At 46.1% G+C, this 22,813-nt stretch overlaps 1 protein-coding gene across 1 annotated transcript in view; it reads right to left on the reverse strand.

Annotated features, from left to right (window-relative positions):
• Positions 1–8,098: 8,098 nt before the first annotated feature.
• Positions 8,099–22,813, reverse strand: part of LOC119402132 (steroid hormone receptor ERR1-like) — a 110,974-nt gene continuing 96,259 nt past the window's right edge. The window contains 6 exon segments of the mRNA XM_049418510.1: positions 8,099–8,560; positions 8,562–8,677; positions 9,696–9,886; positions 10,771–10,855; positions 11,392–11,562; positions 12,857–12,961. Coding sequence (XP_049274467.1) covers positions 8,300–8,560; positions 8,562–8,677; positions 9,696–9,886; positions 10,771–10,855; positions 11,392–11,562; positions 12,857–12,961 — 929 coding nt within the window. The 3' untranslated portion in view covers positions 8,099–8,299.

Raw genomic sequence — 22,813 nt, forward strand, 5'->3', positions numbered from 1 at the left:
AGCTTTGTCACATGCAAAAACACAGCTCGTGCAGACTACATCACAATGTCCGGGGGAAAGCTGCATACCTTGAGCTCGAAAAGCAACTTAGAACGCTGCTTACCAAACCTAACCAAAGTCCAGCTGGATGATACTGGACAGATTCACAATTAAAAAAAAATGAAAGAAATCATGACCCCATATAGGTTTCAAAGCATGACAGGGTAACGTCAGGGTTTTTCAAGAAGTGACAGGTGATTTCTTTGTGTTCTCAGCTATATACAGTGAATGTTGCCCTAAAGAAATTCTCAGGGATCGAAATAACCAGAACATTGAAAGTATTCTCGCGTGACAAACACATGGGTTGACAGACATGAGAGGTACATCAACACTGGTGAAAAAGAAAGGATGCGAAGTAACAATGCAGTATTGCTATGGGAAATTTTTGCGGGGTCTACAGACACCAAAAAATGCAAATGTCTTATGAAGGCAGTTTGCATAACCACCTGTGCAATGGGCAAACAACCAAATGACTTTCACCGACTCACGAAACCCCGCTTGCAGTGCATCGATGTTAAGGTTCACTTTATGACAAGTCAAACGTCTTGTAGGCTTGTTGCACAGCAATGGGCCCTGTTTTTAAGACAAGGCCTGCCCTATTGCTAACGCTTGCCATGCAAGCTTTGGTTTACGCCACACAATCCAACGGCTCGACGACAAGTTACGAGCGTAAACCGCAACTGCGCGGTGCACAGAACATGCCTGTGCAGTGCGCTCAAACGTGCATCCGTTTTACAGTATTACGACATTCTTCGTTGCTGAGTTGATGTGCAATGGTACTGAACTGGCTGCGGTCGAGGCAACTTCAGCTTGCCTCCCTATCTGTGAATCACAAGTGTTATATAGGACTCCGTGTCTAACTAAAAGTCTGACAAGTGAAAAACAAAAACCCATCACAGCTGCCTATCACTTCATGTATCTAAGGAAATAAACAAATGAATGCAGAAGCCAATATCCACTAAAAGAGTACTACAGGGAGCTCTAGCACTATGGAAGTCGAAGAAAAGACATGCTTCCATGTTGTAGTGGGCCACTGAGCAAAAAAATAAACATGCAGCGCAATTGGCACAAGCGTGCATAGAGGACACTCGGTCATTCGCAGAGAAACAGCGAGAGGGTTGCGTTGGACAGCGGCAGCAAATCACCATCCGTAAACCATCAAGCATTGGCCGTACATCGTTTCAAACTGTAGTCTCACGGCGTAATACACCAGCAGGTGGCAGTAGATGCAGTTCAGTTAGTCCCGAATCTTCTAAATAGCCTCAGTGCCATCAAGCCAACTGTGTCTCTAATTACAGAGCGCTGCATAAAGAATGCTTTAAAAGAAACCCTTTCCTAGCGTTTTTGCCCACTGATCTTCACGCCCCTGGTACTCCCATCTCACGGTGAATTCTACTGGCCAATCCGGAACATGTCCGGAGGCTTTCGTTTTAAACCGATTCAATCTGCAGCGAATTGGTCTTTTTACATAAATTAAAATTACAGTTCCAACCCACCTAATGTGATTCCGGCCTCACAAGACAAGTTTTACGCAATGTGGCATGGAGCGTTATGCCTTTTACATATTGCGATTTACAAATGTTGAGTGCTATCCTAGAGTTCAGCTGTGAATTCAAGAAGCTTGCCTAGAATGGCCAGTGAAATTCAGCGTAAGCGAATGTTGCACTTGAATACCACGATGCACTGAAAAGTAGAGAATAAATATGATGCTGCTGGTAACGCAAGAAAGTTTAACCGACGCGGTTTTCACTATATGTCCGTACATCCATGAAAACGAGGACTGCAATATGCCATTACAACTGCAGTGAAAAAAAAAAGGGGGGGTTATCACACACTCGGTCTAAACGAGGCAAACAGCGGGGCCGGTTAAACAGCCGGACCACCGGCCAACACATCCAATCAAAACAAAACGCTTTCGGAAACCACCAGAACGCACTCTCCCGCCCCCAACGCAGGCCTGTCAAGACAAAACGGGGCAACGGCGACGTGCGGTACCATGGAAAAACAACGCGGAAAAGCACACGCACAGAGCAGTCACAACGATGCGCAAAAAGTGACGAAAATGTCCCGCATATGTGAATGTCGGTATTAACTGCGAACCTGTTTAAAATATGCGCAGAAATCCCTGTTGTCAACTCTGGAAAAAAGTCTAAACGACGGCGACTGCGTTGCTCGACGCCGGCCGCGATAAACCGCTAGAGGGTTATTTGTACTCCGTGGTTGATAATATTGCTCTGCCCTTTCGCCAGGGTTATAAAATATCGGCCCTGCTAAACCAAGCCGCTTGTCTTTGAAGTACCCCTTGGCAGTGGTTAAAAAACCTAGGCCTGAAGTTGAAAAACTCAAGCCTTTGCACCAAGGCTCACAGACAACAAAAAACAAAAATAATATAGCTGATATTTCTTTGTTTTTGCAGCTACTGTCCACAACTCGGACTGGCTGAAAAGTTTAACGGAGATCTCTTGTGGGCCTGAAATGGAGGGGTGCATAGCAGCTGAAATAGAGGGGCACACATCCGATGGAGCGTGCCAGTGAATTAGCAGTGATACTCTGCAGGTGAGTGTTGGAAAAGTGTTTCCCAGTTACCGGGTCACGCAAAATTTTCTGGCCATGAAGCACTAAAGTTTCCAAGAGACTAGGTCCAATGATTCATGCTTTTGCCTAAGTAACAAAAAAAAAAATCTTTTGCAATCGAGTTTTGCATATCTGCAAGTATGACATGGTTTGACAATGTTTTTGGTGCTACATTTGTCAGTATTCGACTTCATAGGCCTGAATTGCCCATAAGCGAATCCTTTTAAGTAGAAAAAGAAAAGGGGGAAAAAAAAACTAAATGCCAACATAATGCCATGTGACGGCACTTAAACCCATAGTTTCACCAGCTCCACAAAATTGTCCTAGTTTAGACATAGCCCCTACCCCCCCTTACCCGTCTTTGTTAAGCATGTATTTCCTGAGAAAGCATTCTGTGAACTTTTAGAAGCTGCGGCCAAAAAGAAAATAAAGAAAAAGCAAAGAGAAAAACAAGAGCAAAATGAATGTGGTGGCCTCGCGCAGTGCAAGTCTTGTTGCCCACGAAAATATGCAAAATTTTGCAACACTGAGTCAACAAACCAGCTCTCAAATGCCATGACTAGCCAAATGCAGCCTTGCTGAAAAGGCATGGGCCCAGCCCAAACAAATTGCTGTTCTTAGCTATACTTCTCAAGGACTCGTTACACCCCTAATTTTCAAATGGCTTGGGAACACCGAGAAACTTCGGCGTGACAATAACGGCCACCACGCTAATGGAACGATCAGTGTTCGCAAAGTAAATGTAGTTGCTGTTCCTTACAAACAAACAGGCCAATCGCATAGATACAGAATCAGCTCTTCGTAGCTCGTTCAAACCGTGTTGCTTGGAGTGCCAATGCATGATGGGATAGCAACTGCTAGTGCCAGCAAATGTCATTTATAAACACCCCATAACAAAAAAAAAAAGGAAGAAAAGAAATAGCGAGATCTAGTACTTTGCAAGACTTTTCACGGAGTGCATCTTTTCCCCTCCTCTATCTCCTAAGACAAAATAACTAATGGCAGTCGTGGCCAGTCAACCAGCGAATGACGTATGGGCATGTGTGTGTGTGTGTATTATGTTTTGCGAAGTGCCCGCAGGTGCACCCCTGACGCTATCACGCGTGCACTTTGTAAAGCGCCTAGCTTGCCCACAATGAACAACGAAAACGCAATGAATGACCGCAAAAGAAAATGTTATGAGCTAGCACAAACTCCGCGAAATGCAAAACCTAAAACACGAGGCCTCCGTTTCAATGCGGAGGCTCACGTTTTTCCTCTACCAAGAACATTCACCTTCACCACAATCCTAGGACTCTCAATTTCATTGCAACAAGCAGCAGTGATAAACAGAAATAAGTAGGGAAAAAAATGGGGGACACAAAAAGAAATGCCTTTCCCATCTTGCTTTTGAGGCATACTTGGGACGAAAGAGTCAAAAGTTCCAACAAGAACGCCTGAAATGTATTGGCACTCAAAAAAATGGGAGGTGCGCCTCTAGCGCGCACTCTTTTTGACGTGGCGGTCTCGGGACATGAAATGTGCGCCACGACAGAGCGTGTTTGTCGGAAACGGTGAAAGGAGAGCAGAAATGCAAAAAACAAGGTGTGACAGCCAACAGCAGAAAACAACGAATACTCTGTCTCTACAAAAACGAAAATGAGGACAAGCTTACAACAGAAGTGTGGCTAGAAGAAAAGAAAAAGAAAGAAAACACACGCACAGTCAGTCACATGACGGGAAAGGGCCAGGAACTAAAATGCACGCGGTACGACGCAAATAGGTCCGTCGTGAGGTTCGCCGCGGCAGGCAGGTCGCAACGTTACGTTCCGGTACGTTGTGCGGCGAGTGCAACAGTCCAAACACGGTCGCACTCCCCTGTGTGTCTCGATGTCCGTCGATATCCCCGCCCACGTGGGTCGTGGCGCAGCATGTTGGCAACCTCGAGTAGCCGGCAGGTGATCGAGAATCTCGATGTATCTCGAATGTCGTCCGCGGCTCCAATCGTCTGATTCACCGGCTGTAGTCGGAAGCCTCAGGCCACACAGCACTGAGCAGGGCCCCATGCTCCGATTTCAGTCGCCGTCAAACGGACTCCACCCCAACAGCCTCTCAACACTACTTGGCTGAGGATAGCAGAAGCCGGGCGTGTTCAGGCTAAGGACCAAAACCACATGCCCGTCTAACCTATCCTGCCATAAGCTGCATAGATCACCATGATAATGCAAAAGGAACACGAGGGCATTAGAGTTCAGATGTAAAGCCCTAGAGAAATGACTTCACAAACGAATATACCGACTTGAAACAATATCAAACAGGAGCCTTCAATCTCTTTTTTTATCTGTAGTTCAAGCACCTGCACTTACTCTGTCACATTGCTACATTGGGTTGTAAAAATGCATGGTTCAAGATTATGATGGGCTTCCTCCTCCCCCCCCCCCCCCCCCCCCCCCCCCCGACAGTCTAAAATACGCAGCTGAATATCCAATGCGCAGGCTATCAGTATAGTTAACAGTCAGTCTTGAAAGTTTTCACATGACTACAGCTGGCTCAATCACTACTAAATGGCCTTGAAAACTCGGTCCACATTGCAGAAGACAGTTGCCACGGCAACTGAAACTGGAGCACGGACCCAAGCTGCAACCGTGGACCAGACCAACAAGTAGCCGGCGATGTCCTCTGGTGTACGTGAGCAGGCTGTGCGAGGCGTGCATGTTGATGACTCGCTACTGCACAGTAGGCCAGAGCTGCCGATGTTGAACAGACGACGCAACACCCCTGCCGGTGCATCCGTGCCGCGAGGACAACTTCACTCTGTCTGAATGACTCCGCACAACGGGGAATCGACTTCACTCGCTTTGCGTGACTCCGCACAACGAAGAGTTGACTTCACTCGGTTTGAATGACTCCGCACAATGCGGAACGCCGGCGATCCTCTCGAGAATGACTTGACCTCGCCTCCCTCTCCATCTTGTTGCAGTCCTCCACATGAATCACACACTCGCACTGTTTCCAAGCACACGGCACCACACGTCCAACCACAAACATGTAACAACTGTTTTTTTTTTTTTCGGCAACATTTAACAGTCAACAAAACAAGGCTTTCCACACCTAAAACAACAAAGTTCCCAGCCCCCAAACACAACATGGCAAAGGAAAAAAAACCGACCCACGCTCTTGGCAAAAGAAGAGCGTGAAACAAATGACCTAACAGCAAGGTCGACTGGCACTCGACCCATTATGTCCTAAAATAGTTCATCTGCGGCGCATTGCCGTCTATAGCTGCATGGGCGCAGAGTGGCTCTTAGCACTAATGCAAGAGGCAACCCTGCACACATCTTTTTTTTTTTCTACTTTGGGGTACATTTCGAAGACTTTTTTTCACTAGGTGCTCACTCTAGAGTGCAAACGCTACAGCAGTGACGAGGTGCCCGCCCAACAAGGGTGTCCTAACAAGCTGTGCTAGAGAGACTGATCCTCTAACATCTATCCAGGAGTCACTGACTACGGCCCTTCGTGTAGCATCAGCGAGTCACTGTTGTGAGCTGCTGCCGAGAACAAATAGGCCCCGGCAACTTTCGGGGGGTCGCCAAATTGCGCGGCCTGCTACGCAAAATGCCGGCCCAATGTGGACACTACGGACATTGAACTGACAGTGCAGATTTTTAACTTTCCCGAGCGCAGAACAAGGTGGAACAAGTCTCAGGTGGACAATACATCTTTGACAGGTTTCGTCAAAGTGTATCCGTTTCAGCGTCGAAGACAACGGCAAGGCATTGCCGAGCCTGAACTAATGCGACGGAAAAAGTACAAGCCAGTTCAATTTTATAGGGATTACCTCTGCACCAATCTCCCAACTTACAAAAGAAGTGCAACCGGCACAAGACTGCTACAGGTAACTCACCCTTCCCCAAGCAGTAGAAAGTGAGACAACTAATTTTATGATCAGATCAATGTCTAGCTGCCCCACCAGTGATTCATGTATGCCCATCACCGTTTGCAAATAAATGTGGATTGTTTCAAGCTTATTAACCATCCTCGCCAAGCAATACATTTAAGGTGCGCTGCGAATGTTCTTAAGGCATCTCCTTGATACACTGTTCACTTCTTTTTTTCATTTTTTTGCTTGTCGAGGGGTCACGCGTCCAAGAAATTAAATCTTTGGTGACTCTTGCTGCTGCCGTGCCACAACGCTTAGCTCAGACCTCAGTGGAATGGTGAGCATCTACTTCAGAAACACATGACCCTAAAATGACACAAGTAGGAGTTGTCCAAATCCTTCGATCGCATCCACTTCTACCAGGCTGAGGACTGCCGGTGCAGCATGAATTCTCAATCGGCAATGCTGTCACGGTAAGCGCTAGTATGTGTAATGCACTAAATGCTGATTACACAGCTTTCTTCACATGGGTTCACGAGTCCTGGCTGCGTCGCAGGAAGCCGACATACTCAAGCCCTGGCAGCTCGCAGATGGACACTGTTAACCGTAAATGAGATAAGAAACATGGCGAGTCGGTTCGAATGCACAAACGGAAACTGTGCAAAAACACGCAGGACAAAAACGCGAGACTCGAAACACAAATCTGCACAGTATTTCAGGCCTTGATCGTCAGCCTGTTTGTCTTGTGCCTTTTACAATGATGCTTTGGTAACATGGCTTCCTGAAATAAGGTCCTGCCATGTGACGATGAACAACAGGACTGAACTGTGCAGCCTGAATGTGGATGCTTTTCAGTTGTCCTAGAACTACATAAACCTACACGTTTCAGAGTCCCCTGGTAGTGAACACGTATAATGAAATTCGGAACTTGACCATCAAGACAACAAACTCACTTTTTCAACCTGCACAACCCGAGCAGCAGCCCACACAGTGTCTCGTGAGCTAGCACTCTGGGATCTGAACTTCTACCGACTTGTTGCCGGCTGAGCGCTGGATCGCGCACGATCATTATGTGGTGCCCGGCCAACAAGCAAGCCGTGTCAATCCAGCCCCACGTTCTCTCCACTACCAAATTCTAAGCTACGCCTCGACGATGGGAATAGACCTCTACACACGGAATTTTCTCTAGTCTGCAAGCCGTGTCCTACCCTCGGTTCGTCACATCGATCAAGACAATAGCTCTCTGCCCAATGTCTCAGCGACTCACAGCGGCTGTTGAGAAGCCACCAGTAGTCGACTACAATAGACTAGCAACTTCCTCGGCCATTACAACGCTCCACACTTCTGCACAATTGCTGGCTGCTTCTGCTCCGGTTCCGTGCAGTAGTGCAGAAGACAAACAGCTGCGCAAGCGTGCCTTCAGTCGGCTGCAAGTCGCAGCTAAGCAGCTGTGCATCCAAATAGCTTCACAACAAACTCGCCTGCGGTTTGGGCAAACCTGAACCAGGAGAATACATGGTCAACTCAGACAGGCGCAACAGCGGCCTGCTAGGTCACCCATGCTCGAAGCTACTTCGGCACATCCCCGAACGGGTTAGGTTGCAAGCCCAAGCTTCGGCACTGGTGCACGGAACTAGAGAGGCAGCGTGCACAGACGGGATGGGCCTCTACCCACCAGCTCCCAACAGCTCCTCGCCAGAGGAGGGCAGCGAAGAGGGTTAGCCTCTGCAACACTGTACGGAACTAAGGAAATGACGGTGCACAAGTGCATCACCGAGAAACACGGACACCAGCCCCCACCAGACGCCAAAACAGCTCTCACCACGCTCACCGCATGAGCGTGTGGGACTCGAGCATCTCGACAAACAGCTTGTTCATGGGCACTGTGCCGTCCCTGCGCACACCATTCCAGAAGCGGCGCACCACTGTGTCCAGCTGCCTTAACAAGGGCAGGCACATGAGCAGCTGACTCGAGTGAGAGGCTATCGCCGTCGCAGAGGCGAGTTGCTGCACGGCCGCACCGTTGCCGTTGGCCGTGGTTGTCGTCGTCGTCGAGACGGGTGTTGAGGTGGGCGAGGACGCCGACCCCTGATGAGGATGAGGAGGCTGTGGAAGAACTGCGCTGCGCGGCCACGCAGTCGTGCAGGCCTTGGAGGACGGCGTCGCGCAGCTTGTGCACCGAGGACGCGTCTTCGAGGTGGATGTCTGCGAGAAAAGACACGAGCAGAAGAAAGGTGAGCGGATGTCCACTTAAACCGTAGAAGTCCATAACACAGTTCGTGGACATCACAATGGAGTCGCATACACCTAGCACCCCACTTAACAAGTACTTTAAGTACATGATATCAGACATGTTCTAGCACTGCTGTTTGAGCTGCAAAATAACGAAAACTTCACTTTGGCCTTCATTTCACCTTGTAATAATGAACTCGTTATCATGAACCTAATGATAGTACATTTTCCAAAGACTTAGTTATCACTTGAACAGATGTAATTTTTTCAGTGTCCCCTAAATAGGAAAATGCATTCTTCTGCAGAAAACAGGGAGCAATTGGGGAGGGGGGTGCTACATTCTTTCGCTGCCATAGCTCACATTATTTCACTCAATCACTGTTGCTATGTTTAACCATAAACAGCGACTCATCCACCTCTGACCCATTCATACACAGACAGACACCCATTCACTACCGACCCATTTACCCACGTACTGGAGCCTGTTTTCTACTGACCCAATAAACCACTAATGGTGACCCATTCACGGCTGACCCAATAACCCCCAAGGGGTGGCCCATTCACTACCAACTCATTCGGCCACACATGGAGACCTGTTCACTACCGACCCATTTATACCCACATATGGGGACCTAATCACTAACGACCCATTTACCCACTAGAGGGCCGGGAACAATTTACCCACAAACGGAGACCCATTCATTACCACCCCATTTAGGCACAAATGGAGACCCATTTGCTACCAACCCATTTATCCAGTACATGGTACCCATTTACTACCAACACTTAGCCACAAACGGAGACCCATTTACTACCAACACTTAGCCACAAACAGAGACCGATTCACTACCAACACATTTATCCACTATTTGGTACCCATACATTACCAACCCATTTAGCCACAAACGGAGACCCATTTACCCACTACTTGGGACCCATTCACTACCGACCCATTCATCCACAAACAGGCAGCCACTGATCCCCTACTGACCTGCATTGGTGAGTAGCAGGGCCTTGAGGGCAAGAAACTCCTCTCGTGAAATGGAGAGAGCCTCGAGCCGCTTCACCAGGTGAGCAGTGTGCAGGAAGAGCTCCTCGGCACGGCACTCAGACGCTTGCCGCTCGTCTATAATCAGGTCCGAGGCAAACATTAGCCTCACTGGCGGGCTCAGGTGGCACGACCTGCGACACCATAGCGATTCCCAGCATTCAAGGCTTTCGCAGTTGCGCACACGCATTCTGTGGCAGTGTGAGTGTATATTGCCACAGAAGAAGAAACTGCTGTATTCTACACATTTTTTTTCGCTACCTGGTGCTGTCGCACCCTTAAACACAGTTAACTTTTCGCACACAATTGACTCCTGGCAAGTCGGCCCTACAAAAGAAATCTGCAAGCCAGATAAAGGTTCATTGAAATAAAAGACTGTCATGTGCCCGTTTGCTGCATGAAGCTAAGAGGAAACCTATGTGGGTTTCTCAGAACGGAAACCTTGCAGTTAAAAAACAAAGAAAGAAAAGGCTTTTCTTTAACTACATAGCTTTCTTTCTCAAAAAGCAATATGGTCTTTCTTTGTAGATTTGTACTGAAAATGGGTAGCCAACGATTCTTGACTTTGAAAATCAGTTTTCATAAACCTTTCAGCAGCCTTTGTAGCTTCACAGAACAAACGCAAACTTCTGAAAAAGTTTCGGCGCGTATTTGCAGGTACGCCTATGGAGCAGAATTTGTGAGGACTAACTGAAACAGGAAACAGGGTGCTTGTATGTCGTCTCAACAGGCTGTCCTTTGCAGTTACTTTTGACTTTAAATGTTTTCATTACACTGTTCCACCGTTAACACAATTGGCAGTTTATATACAGAAGACATCATGTACCTTGTTCATAACATTTGTTTTACAACGATTTATTATGAGGCAGCGATGTCATAAACAGTAGAGATAGCACCGGCAGAACATGAAGGCAGATCGCGTGCACAGCAAGAGACCCAGAAACTCCAATTTTTCCTCTTCCTCACGGGCACGGGAGGGAGGGCAACTAGTAATGGAAGCGATTCATTACTGTCTTACCTGTAAGCCAATGCCAGGGAGAGGATCTCGGCCCAGGTGGTTTGTAAAAGGCGCATCTGGTCATTGAGCGTCAGGTCGGTGAAGCCTGCTCCCACGGTTGGGTCAATGGAAAATGAACAATGAGCATCATGGCTTTTTTTGTGCAACCTTTAATGAATAAGCAATGTAAACCATCATTGGTAAGCATAGCAAGCTCTACTGAGTGAAGTAGTACACTTAATCACCTTCAGCACATACAGAGTGGAACACGGTTAATTTAAATTCCAGGAAGACCGGAAGTTTGTTCGAATAAAACCAAGTTCATGCCCGATAACCTGTGTGGTACCGCGCACTGGTGCAGGCCACGTATACCTGTTGTTGGTGATCACATTACCTTTAGGTTTTGGTGCCACATCAAAATTAGAGGCAATGTGATATGACATTTTTTTGATAAATTTTGCTTGATATAACAGTTAAGTAATTTTTATAGAGTCTAAGCTTGGAGTTTTGTCCTACTAAAATGCATAAGAATTTGCCGAGACCAGAGGCTTACTTCATATCAACCGTCAATTCGGATTAAGAAATTTCGTATTATCAAGATTCTACTCGATAAAGGGTGCACCAACTGCATGATAGCCTCACCGGGTATTTGCTTGGCCCAGCTGATGGTGGCCACGAGTTCCCGGTCCACGAGTTCACTCAGCACGCTGACCGTCGTGTAGTGACTGTCCAGCGAGGGTGACGACGACCCATTGGTCATCGCCAGCAGCGGCTCCGGCTCACAGTGCACCAGCGCCGAGATTATCACATTGTCTGCATGCACAGCAGAAAGAGGGGGGGGGCTGCTGAAAGCCAGTTTGTGAGGCCTCGAAGGGGAAAAAAATGTGCGCAGCTTGCACTAGCGGTGCAAGGCTGGACTAACAGCGGAGCTTGTGGCCGACCTAGATTATTAGCAAGGCCTTAATTATCGTGGTCCCAATTAGCAGGATATTAATTAGGAATCTAATTAACCATGTTTAAGTATTTTCTTAATTAACACAATCTTAATTAGCAAGGTCCTCTCTCTCTTTCTTTTCCGTTTATCTGTTCTGTGCTTCTCTTTTGTTTTCTTCAGAAGGCACAAGCATTGAAGAAACATCTACATTGCACATTCATCGTGTGAACCTCAATGTGTGTGCTGGCCACAGGCTTTATTATCCGCCAAATTACTAGGCGATGCAGAAAAATGTACGATAAGTATCCTCATTTCTCAAATGCACATCACCCAGAGCAAACAGTCTTTATTTATAGTCAACCCTAAAATGAAAAAGAGGACGAAGAGAGCGGCGTCGGCTGAGTTATTGCGTTGGAAGCACTAGGCGCAGCTTAGTTTTCTGGTCACGCAAAACAGCGAAATGAAAAGCCTAAACAGTTCTTCAGTTAAAAGTCATAACTCTAAGGAGTTTCAAGATTGTGGCTAGTATAACATACAACAAAAACATGCAGACAAGCCCAGCTATTGCAAATAGTTTGATACATCGGTAACACGATATGAGAGACATGGGGACCTAGCACAGAAACCGCACACCCAAACAGGAGCACCGTAATGCACAGACTATGTAGTGAGTGAAAGAAACAACATTTAGCAGCACGTGCACCGAATTCATGTCGGCAAACTCACAACTCCCATATTGAGGCAAATGTGTCCAACTTAGGGCCTGACTGGGCAGGGGCATGTTTCAACATAGAAACGCATGTGTTCCTCGCAATGTGCATGGCCTCGAACATTAGTTGGATTGGGCGCATTGTTCTAAAGAAATGGCGACGAAATCTCACGTTTATTATGGCTAAAAACGTTGTGTCATTCTTGTACTCTCCTGACAAACAGTGTAGGTGTGTGTTTTAGAAGCACGCTAAAATCTGCTGGCCAGTGCCGATTTCCATGGGCCCCCAGGTAGTATGCACCACTGCATAATGATAATTGCTTACTGACTCGAATTCGTCATTTACGGAGTGCAAATCAAACCTTTGCTGCACGAGTCATCCATATTTCAAGACGTGCGCCTTGCTAAATTTTGTTATCCATGACATGCTATTCTCTTCAAATGCACATGGGGTTCTGACTGACCTTCGAGGGAGACCTTCTTGGGGGTGAGTGCCTGGACGTGGTAGGGGCCATCCGTGCTTCGCCGGTACTTCTGGCGGCCGCCACGAACCCTGTCTAACCGGACCCCTGTGAGAGACAGGCACAACTTGCAGGTTTAGACGCGCAATGGCAAAAACAGTGCCACAGTAACTGACGCAACACTACAAACAGCAAGCCTTGAACCATTTCCCACAGTTTTCACTGGAGTAAATGTTCTCAGATGCATGCACGCAATGCTTGTTCGAGAACAAGAAGAGAATGTCATACAGTACTGACTGCAGTCAGCGTTGTCTTTGGGGAGATGGTGCTTCATGTACGTGGTACAGAATTGGAAAGAAATAGAACCTCCTTCCTCCTCTTTCCCACTCAACACTTGACTTCTTGCCACTGTCAAACCTCAATATAACGAATACAGGTATAAAGAACCATCAGTGATAACGAAGTAAACGAAAAATACCAACGTCACTGATACAGTGTTGCAAATGTACGTTTATAACGAACTTTTAAAATATAAGAAAACTACTTTCATGTAAATTGTGACTTTATTATAACAAAGTTTGACTACAGAAACTTCTTTTGAAATGTTTCACCTTGGTGCTCGTTTAAGGAAAGGCTGCAGATCATGGCATCCGTCAGCCATAGTAGCTGGAAGCGCAAGCGTGCTCTCCGAACGCAGCAAGAACTTAAAACAGACACTGTGGTGTACTTCTTTTCTCATTATTACCTCAAAAACTTTTAATGAAGTGCTTCAGGATTCCTGTGAAGATCACTGGGGGACAACGGCGACTCTGGCGGGCAATAAAATTACTGAGGGAGTGAGTCCTTAATCATTATTGATGCACAAGCCTCAGGGGCGAGGGGGAGGGGGTGAGCATACAGTGTGATGTTTCACATTAGGTAGCCTCCTGCTTCCCTTATCCAATAATCTGTTCTATCCATGCATCCACACAGCGATTCAGCTATATCAGGGATATCTCCTTGCAAATTTTCTAGAAATAAATCACTTTTAAATGAAGTTAATAGCCACAAAACTTTGCTACTGCCGTGCCATTTCAGTCCTATGTTATGCTATTATCCTTTGGAGGCACTGCCAGTTGTTCAGCAATTAGATTTCGCCACTTTAACGTCTAGCTGATATCTTTAAGCATACGTGATAACATGCTGGAAGAGTAGCGGTAATTGCAAGAAATCGTAGGAAATTTCTTTGGGAAAAAACTAAGTTGCCTGTGGTATAATCGGGAATAGCATTAGGCTAGAGTAATGCCTTGCTAGAGGCACAAGGCATTGCTCCACATATCCTCCATCAAAAGAAGTTCGCTACAACTTAACGATAGTTCTTTGTTAAGAGCACACTTCCACAAGTTTAAAACCTCGCAAAGCACCTGTGCTGAACCTCTCACTTAACTTGAATCAACACACAGTCTGAGTAAGTTTCAAAGATTCCCAATTTGAAAGGTTAAGCCTATGTAAAGCCTTCCGCTAGTAACCTTAATGTCCTCACTAACAAAGCAACAAGTGCTGCTTTGCTTTAGTGTACATAATTCCAAAATCTTCCATCACTTTGCAGGTGTGCACGAAAAGAGGCAAAACAGAGTTCAAAACATCTAAGCAGCAACTCGAACACCAGTTTCGGTGCACACACAAATCCAACCAGCTGTCTTTGGCTCGCTGCAGCGGCAGTGGGCACTAAAAGCGGTGCAACCGCTGCGCGAGAGGCAGCAAGGCCAGAACCGTGACAAGTGGTCGTCCAAGAACTCAAGGCCTCCCGGCAACAATGTAAGAAAAAGAAAGAGAGCGAGAGAGAAAGGCGGGAAAGAAAAAAAAGCGAAGCTTAGGAGATGACAACAAGATGCATCGCAGCAGCTGAGCCCTCCGAACCGCCGCTGGCCAAGCGGTTAGGTGCACAGCCGAGGGGATCCCAAACGACAAAAAGGCGCGGGTCGGCGTTCTGTTTGCGGAACCAACAACCGACCGAAAACAGGTCCCTGGCAGCCCGCCAAGCCCCAACCCTTCGAGGCCTCGGAGACAAGAACGAGCGAAGTTCTTTCTGCATAGAGAGCCAAAACCCTCTGCGACGACCCCTTCTTGAGCTGATGCCACAGGCTGCAGCCGGATTGAGCGGAGGAAAGCCTTTGAAGACGCATCGGCCCCGTTCCAAATGGCGGTAGCAGCTGTCGCAGAGCTAACCCCTTTCCCCCTAAAGCAAGCAGCAGGTATATATTCGTGCAAACTCCCCCAAGGCCCTCTACTGCCGCTGCTTTTCAAGGTGGCAGTCTTGCACGCCATGGTCCAGTCAGTCCGTCTCAGTCTGTGACGTGCGGTTTGGGCAAATCTGTGAGGGGAGAACTTGGCAACCATGAAGGCAGTCTATTTCCATGGCAAACATTTTAGATTCCCACTCTGCTTGCTAAATGAGACACACAGGATGGTTCATTCCATGTCACTGTAGGATTCATGTACTGTTGAGGCCAGTGCTGGGCAGTATCGAAGATACATGCGTCTTCGATACTATCTTAGATACTTTTTGGGTATCTTGTATCTGTATCACGATACGTCTCGCAAAACAAGTATCTGTATCTGTATTTCCGATACATTGAAGAATGTATCGTGTATCTTAAGATACAAGATACTGCGATCGCACCACCACCGTGCGAAGCAATAAACGTTGGCTGAGCTCGAGCTTCTCAAGCTGATACTGCTGCCACTAAGTCACTGGAATAAAACTAAAGGCAGTGACATTATTTTATCTTTCCGCAAGAGTTTTCCATCGAGGATAGGCGATAAGCTCCGAGCGTCCCTATATATTGGTTGAGCAGAGTTACGAGGTGGCGCTCGCGTCGTCTCGACAGACAAGTGTGCGAACGTCTGCGCCCAGCCGAGTTTTTGTTTAATCGTTTTTATGGTTTTGTCAGTGCCATGACACTCGGCACTTAGACACTCTCCTGCGCCGCGTACTACAATGCGTGCGTCATCTTTCGCACACATGCTGATGCCGCTATAAAGTCATTATCGAAGCTCATCTTGTGTGGTGCTTCGTTACAAAATCTGAAGAATGCAAGAATGGCGGGTTGCTTTGCCTGTCGTGGCTTTCACACTTCGGCGATTTGAAGGATCTCGTGAATGTAAGTTTGCATTACATACAATGAGATTGACTTATATGCAAACAAGATTCTAACAGCTATGGCACCAACGGTACCGATGCTGAATTTAACAGAACAAGCATTCACCTAACAGACGCTATCTTCGCGTACATCTGTTCTTCTTTTATTCAAAGAGATTTTAAAATCATAATTTGATTGTTAGCAGAAGTTATTTCTTAGCTGTCTTTCTTTTCCATCCCGTACATTACCTATGTCTATATATTGTTTTTTTTTCTGCCTGTCTGCTTACTGCAATATGCCTTTAACGTGCTGCCAATGTAAGCTCTCTGCTTTATTGCTAGTTTTACTGCCTGCGTCATTTCTGCTTCTGTTCTTCTTCAAGTGGAATATAAGTTTATATACTTATATTCCACTTGAATTTACTGTAATGCAAAGGTGATGTTGAGAACAAATATATAATAATCCGGGCGCGCCTGGAGTATACAGTAACGATAATTCTGCTTACTGCTAAGTAAATTAGCAAATTTGAGTTTGCATTATAATAACGTAAATTATTAGGTGCCATATTGTCACGTGGTCGTGACGTCGACGAAGGCAGCAGTAAGCACGTCAGAAATCAAACTCTTTATTTGGCCGAACTTGTGGCCGGGAAACTGAAAGTCAAACTACAGCAATGCACTGACAGCGGCGAACAGAGCGTCGACAGTCGATCAACTGACAAGCGGTGAAGCGCGTCGGCATTTATAAATGTGACGTCGAATATTCCAGTGTTATCGCTGGTTGTCGCGCAAGGCCTAGAATAAGCTCGAGTGTTCGCGTCTTGCGCGAAATCTTAACAAAACGATCTGCAAGAATTGCGAAGCTTCTCGAACAATGATGTGCGGTTTGCGCTGAGCGTTGCTGACGGTCTTTGCTGGTCAAACCCGAATACATCAAAATAAAACATGAAGCGGGCGTGGCAATATTAAATATGTTCGCAAAGATATTCGAGAAACGCTGTTATACCACATGCTCCGTTTTGCTCATGAGCGTCCCAAACAGTCATTTTGCGCCATTTTCCATGGGCAATGAATTTAATTGTCGTAGCTATTAGTGGTTACCCGCCGCGGTGGTCCAGTGCTTATGGCGCTTGACTGCTGGCCCGAAGGTCGCGGCAGCCGGTTTTCGATGGAGGCAAAATGGTACAGGCCCGTGTGCTTATATGTAGGTTTTAGAACTCCAGGTGCTCAAAATTTCCGGAGCCCTCCATACAGCGTCTTCCATAATGATATCGTGGTTTTTCGACGTAAAGCGCAACAATTATTATTAGCTCTTGGGGGTGCCTCCTGTATCGTTTTTCTATACTTATTCGCTGTGTTGATACGGAACCGCTTTTCTATTTTACTTAGATATATTTGATTTTGTTGTTTAGGCTTCCCTGAATCCTTTTACTGTTGCTAGTCACCAGGTAATCGGACCTATGAGTGTCAATAACGTGAATAGCGGCGGTGTCCTGCAGCGCTTTGCGCAACTGCTCAATTCGTCTGAAACGTTTCTGGGCTGCACATGTTCTTGGTGACGTACACCTGTCCGGTGATCCGTTATTGCGAAAACCGTAATATGTTTACCGGCAAGGTAGAACTCCACAGCGGTATTTGCACCATCGTGCAGAGGCTTCTTATTGAAGTTCATATGGTTACCTAGCAACCCGCTTGCTGGTCAGCAAGCAGAGCAGCGACTAGCTCCCATCAGTTACAAAAGCTACAAGCAAGAACCGCTATCAGCAAAATGTATAAAGAGCTGTCATATTAAGCAGCTAAAACAGCGCCAATAAGCTGTTTCGGAAAGAAACAGATATACCTTGAACAAGAAGTACAAAACTTATGAGATACTAACAGAGTTTTCATTCAAATGAAACACAATTGTAGAAGTTAATAAATTTTCAAGTGAAGATCTATGTGCATAGGCATTTAATGCTGCATTATATAGATATATATTAACAAATTTGAGAATGTATCGAATTATCTTAAGATACAATTGGAATGTACCGTATCGGATGCAATTAGTGTTGCAGTATCTTGTATCTGTATCTCAAATACTTTTTGCCTGAGTATCTCGTATCGTATCGCGATACAATTTCAAAGTATCTTTGCCCAGCTCTGGTTGAGGCATTACAGTTACTGTCTCGAAGATGTAAAGGATCGGAAATGAAAAAATCTGTGGTTCATGAACCGAACACTGCTTTGCAGATGTGGACAAGGACAAAGGAGACGTGCAAAGCACTTGTGTATGTCCTGTCATTCATCATCCTCAACCGCTTGTGAGCTGTATGTAACCTTCAGGTTCCTCTACATTTTCTAAATGAAAAAATACATTGGCAGGGCCAAGATAAAATGAGAACCAAATCAAACCTTCTACAAACAGCCGGCTGACTTATATTCTCCAAAAGTACATAGAGCTAATAGACAGCCGAAAAGCACATGGAAATTGCGGCACAGAAATTTAGAGAAAAAGGAGATATCGTAAGTGCCTGGAGACGCATGCATTTGTTGTACCCTTGATTGGTGCAATGTAGGTGTTGTTCAATCCCTCCAATTAGAATTGGAGTGTTCCTTTTGTGTCGCCTACGCTTATAACTGTGTGCCATAACACCACCACCAGCTTTCCTCCTCTCTTTTCTCTGGACCATAATTTGCGTGTTGCACAGAGCCATTGCACTCTACTGGCTTGGCGTCCATGAAGTGAGCCTTGTTGGTCTTGGGGAAGTCTTCCCGTATGTGCCGTCCCGTTTGTACCTTTTCATCTGAACCTCCCATACATGCCTTCCTGTTGGTGCCTTCCCATTCGCGCACTCCTGTCCGTGCCTTCCCATTTGCACCTCCCATACATGCTTTCCCGGTCGCACATTCCCATTCAGACTTCAGTTTGTACCTCCCATGGATGCTTTCCCATTCGCGTCTTCCTGTTCGTGCTCTGCTGTTCGCACCCAGCCGTTCGCATTCAGCCATTCGCACCCAGCCAATCGTGCCCAGTCGTTCTCGGCCAGCCGTTCTCGCCCAGCCGTTCAAGCTCAGCCGTTCAAGCTCAGCCGTTCATGCTCAGCCGTTCATGCCCAGCCATTCATGCCTTGCCATTCACACCTCCCATATGCACCTTCCCACTCGCGCTTTCACTTGCAAGACCACAAAATCATCATCATCATCATCATCATCATCATTTGCAGCCTATTTTATGTCCACTGCAGGTTGAAGGCCTCTCCCAATGATTTTCAATTTACCCTATCTTGTGCGAGCCGATTCCATTTTGTGCCTGCGAACTTCTCAGTTTCGTCCCTCCATGTAACCCTCCGCCGCCCTTGGCTAAATTTCCAATCTCTTGGTATCCATACCATCACTCTAACTTACCATCTGTCCTTTGCATTACGTGACCTGCCCAAGTCCAATTTTCATTCTTAATGTCAGCTAGAATGTCAGCTATCTGTGTTTGTTCTCCAATAATAGCTCAAACGTTGACTATCCCTGTTTGTTTTCTAATAATACCTCCATTTAAAATAATATCCCATAATCGTACTATATTATTTAGTAATACCCCTCCCTAAAATAATACCTCCTATACTTTCCTTGGCTTCATATGAACATTTCCTACTTCTCATACTAGTATATTAGAAGACAAAAAGTGAGATCTTTTGTTACATGTTCCCACAGTAGTACTTCACATATGAATTTCCTATCCGTAACTTTTTGCCTTTGCAGCTAGGTAAATAAAGCAGCTGCGAGTGCAGATGCTCTAAACCGAGCTGAACACAGCTCAAGGTCCATTCTTGAGAGTCTTCCACACAATGTACAATAGATTGTCAGGCAGTGCCTCTCAGACCCCCTGCTGCCAACAACAATGGAAAGCACGGTGCCGAAATCACACTTCGTAGAAAGCATCTGCCAGGCTGCGCAACGACATCCGAGCTTACCTCGAGTTACTGAAGTACTGCAAATGCCAGCAGGGCTCGGAGGCTAAGAGGCCCAGGTGTTTTTCTTTCTTTTTTTTTTGTGAGAAGCATCTTCATAGGAATAAAACAGCTGCCATTTCTCTCCAGTTCCATACTACCCACATGAACTGCCATCTTCCCAAAGACAGCTCTGAGTGCATTCAGAACTGTACAAAGTTTTCTTTTTGTTGTTAAACGCACACTGCTTGCGTGCAACTGAGAACACTTACTTTAACGAAAACTGTGGATATGGAGCAAATAAAACGGGGTTTCAGAAACAGTTTTCAGCCAGCGTAGACAAAGACCAAAGAAACGTTTTCCAAGCTAAAACTGCAGAAAAAAAAAAAACCACTGGGGATATAAAGTGCAGAACCTATTGTATAATGCAGACTCATCATTAATACTATCTCTGACATTTCATATTCTTGGTCAATACAAACAGATTTCAAATTTTCGGTTGGCCTGCTATGTTTGCAATGCATTTAAATGCTGCTAAATTAAAACGGCACCATAGGTTAACTTTTACATATTGCCATCTGCACAGGAAATATTAGCTGCCTTTGTTACTTTTAGCTAAACATTTGCACTCATATATTTTTAACATGTGAAAATAAAGCCAACTGCCTGCCTGTATTTGTCAAAGCATTCGAAACCATTAACACATAATAATCAGCAGTCTCTGCCTTTCCCGATATGGTGCACAGAGTCATATTTGTGTTGGCATCCGCGATTCAAAGTTGTGATAATTCAAATGAAGCTATGGTGTCTCCCCAAGTTTAAATTATTGAGAATCTGCTGTAAAACCGGAATCGGGATGAATTATATAATCGAAGATTAATTAATTTAGAAACGTGTGTACTTAGCGCAAAGCCTACCATACACAGCATATGAACATATGTGGTACCATCTGAAGTAAGGCATCTGAAAACGGGTTAGCACGGTGCCAACGCGTTTCATTTGAACACAGCATGGATAGCAAAGTGGTAGAGTGAACCTCCCAACAAGATCAGACGGTTTTGCACACTGGATCTAGAGTAACACCTACTCATCCACTATTATCCGTAACTCCCCTGAATAGTACCTTGTTAGAAAACATGTTTGGTGCGCAGACACAGACAACACGTGAAGAAAGAACAGAGAACACGATCTTTGCTTGCGTCCGTGTTGGCACACCTAACCTTTTTCCCACACGAATCTCTGCCAGCTAGCTCAATTTCCTGTCATGCCAAGTTGTATTTAGCAACATAGTACTAATGTGCTTACGATGCATGAGCATCGTCAGCGTGTTCGAAGTGTCTATCAGCACTGGCAGCTGCATGACTTAAACCACGCTGGAGCAATCTGCTGAGTGCATGGAACGTTTTGCTTAACGCTACGACTACCGCTTCTCTTGCGTTATTTCGGTAAATACAGTGGAGCCAGACTATATCGAACCCGTTTATATCAAATTATCCCGTATATCGAACAATTTCTAAACACGGTAAATTTACATTGAGAATATATAGCAAAAGTTACTGTTACATTGAACGAAAATAGCAACGACAACCGATATATCAAACTCCATGTGCCTCAAAAGTGCCCCAGCAAGTTGGCTTTCCCTCGCGGTGGCGGGGAAAACTGCCGGCGCCACCCTAGAAAAAGTGGTTTAGACCCGGTTGTGCACGGGCGAACACCCCCCTGCAAGAAATGATCCTGGCCCGCTCGCAGCGCTTACAGCCAATCAGAGGCCGTCGTGCTTTCTCCGAGGTACAGAGGCGGTAGAAGTGAGCGCCATTTTTTTCTTTATGCTTGTGTGCCTGCTGCTGCCTGTTTTCCTCGAGTCCTCATTCAGCGTGGTCCGTGCTGATGGTGTTGCCTGTTGGTGCTCTGTGAACCTTCGTGTCGGCAGGGAGCTTAAGATCGACTTGCTCGGAGCTCTTTCTATGTTGAGTAGATCGTGGGCAGATGTCACGAAGGAGACGATCCAGAACTGCTTTAGGCGTGCCGGCTTCCGCATGCCTGGTGATGACACCCCAAATTCCGATGACAGCACTGAAAACACCGCAGGTGTTTCCGCCGAAGTTTGGAGCGAGCTGGCAGAGTTCCCGGGAGCTATCGACGGATCGACATTCGACGAGTTCGTCAGTGCGGACGATGATGTCGCCATCATGGGTGAGCTACAAGATGAGGACTACGTTGCAGACGTCGTGCCGACCACGAGCCAAAGCGACAATAAGGAAATTGACGATGGCCCATTGCCTACATCCTCCGAAGTGATTAGTGCACTTGCGTTGGAATGTGGAAGGTTGCGGCCTCAGCTGCTCCGACTCGTTGGACAACGTGGAGGCGTGTGTGCTGTCGCAGGCAGAGGCAGCGAAGTCGTTGACACAGAAGAGAATCCAGGACTATTTTGTTCCAAAGTAGGGCACGCAAGTAAGCCACCATATTAATAAAGTACTTTTCTTATTGTTATGTGCCTTTGTGTCAAAATCCTATAGCGGGCCTATATCGAATTATGCCATATATATCGAACTAATAAACGTTTTTTGGCGAGTTCGATATACCCGGGTTCGACTGTACTTCTTCGTGCTGGACAAAGTCTGATTCTTTGTCACAACTTTTCCCCATCTGGAAATCACAATCTGTTCATTAATTGCTTCATCTGTGTAAGTGCAAATGAGGATGCCACACTGGTTCGTTGTGGCTGCCCTGCCAAGACTGAGCAACATAACACTGAAATACCTGATCATTTAACTTTTACGTGCTTTATATGTTTCTATGTGCTAAGTCTGCTATGTGTTCAGATGGGCAATTTGCAGATGGTTCAACGGGCAAGAAAATTTCTTTCTTCTATGAGTTCTCTATGGAGAACTGGGCATAGGGGGAAAACACAGAAAC

This window comes from Rhipicephalus sanguineus, chromosome 8 (genome assembly GCF_013339695.2).
Source record: "Rhipicephalus sanguineus isolate Rsan-2018 chromosome 8, BIME_Rsan_1.4, whole genome shotgun sequence".
NCBI lineage: Eukaryota > Metazoa > Arthropoda > Arachnida > Ixodida > Ixodidae > Rhipicephalus > Rhipicephalus sanguineus.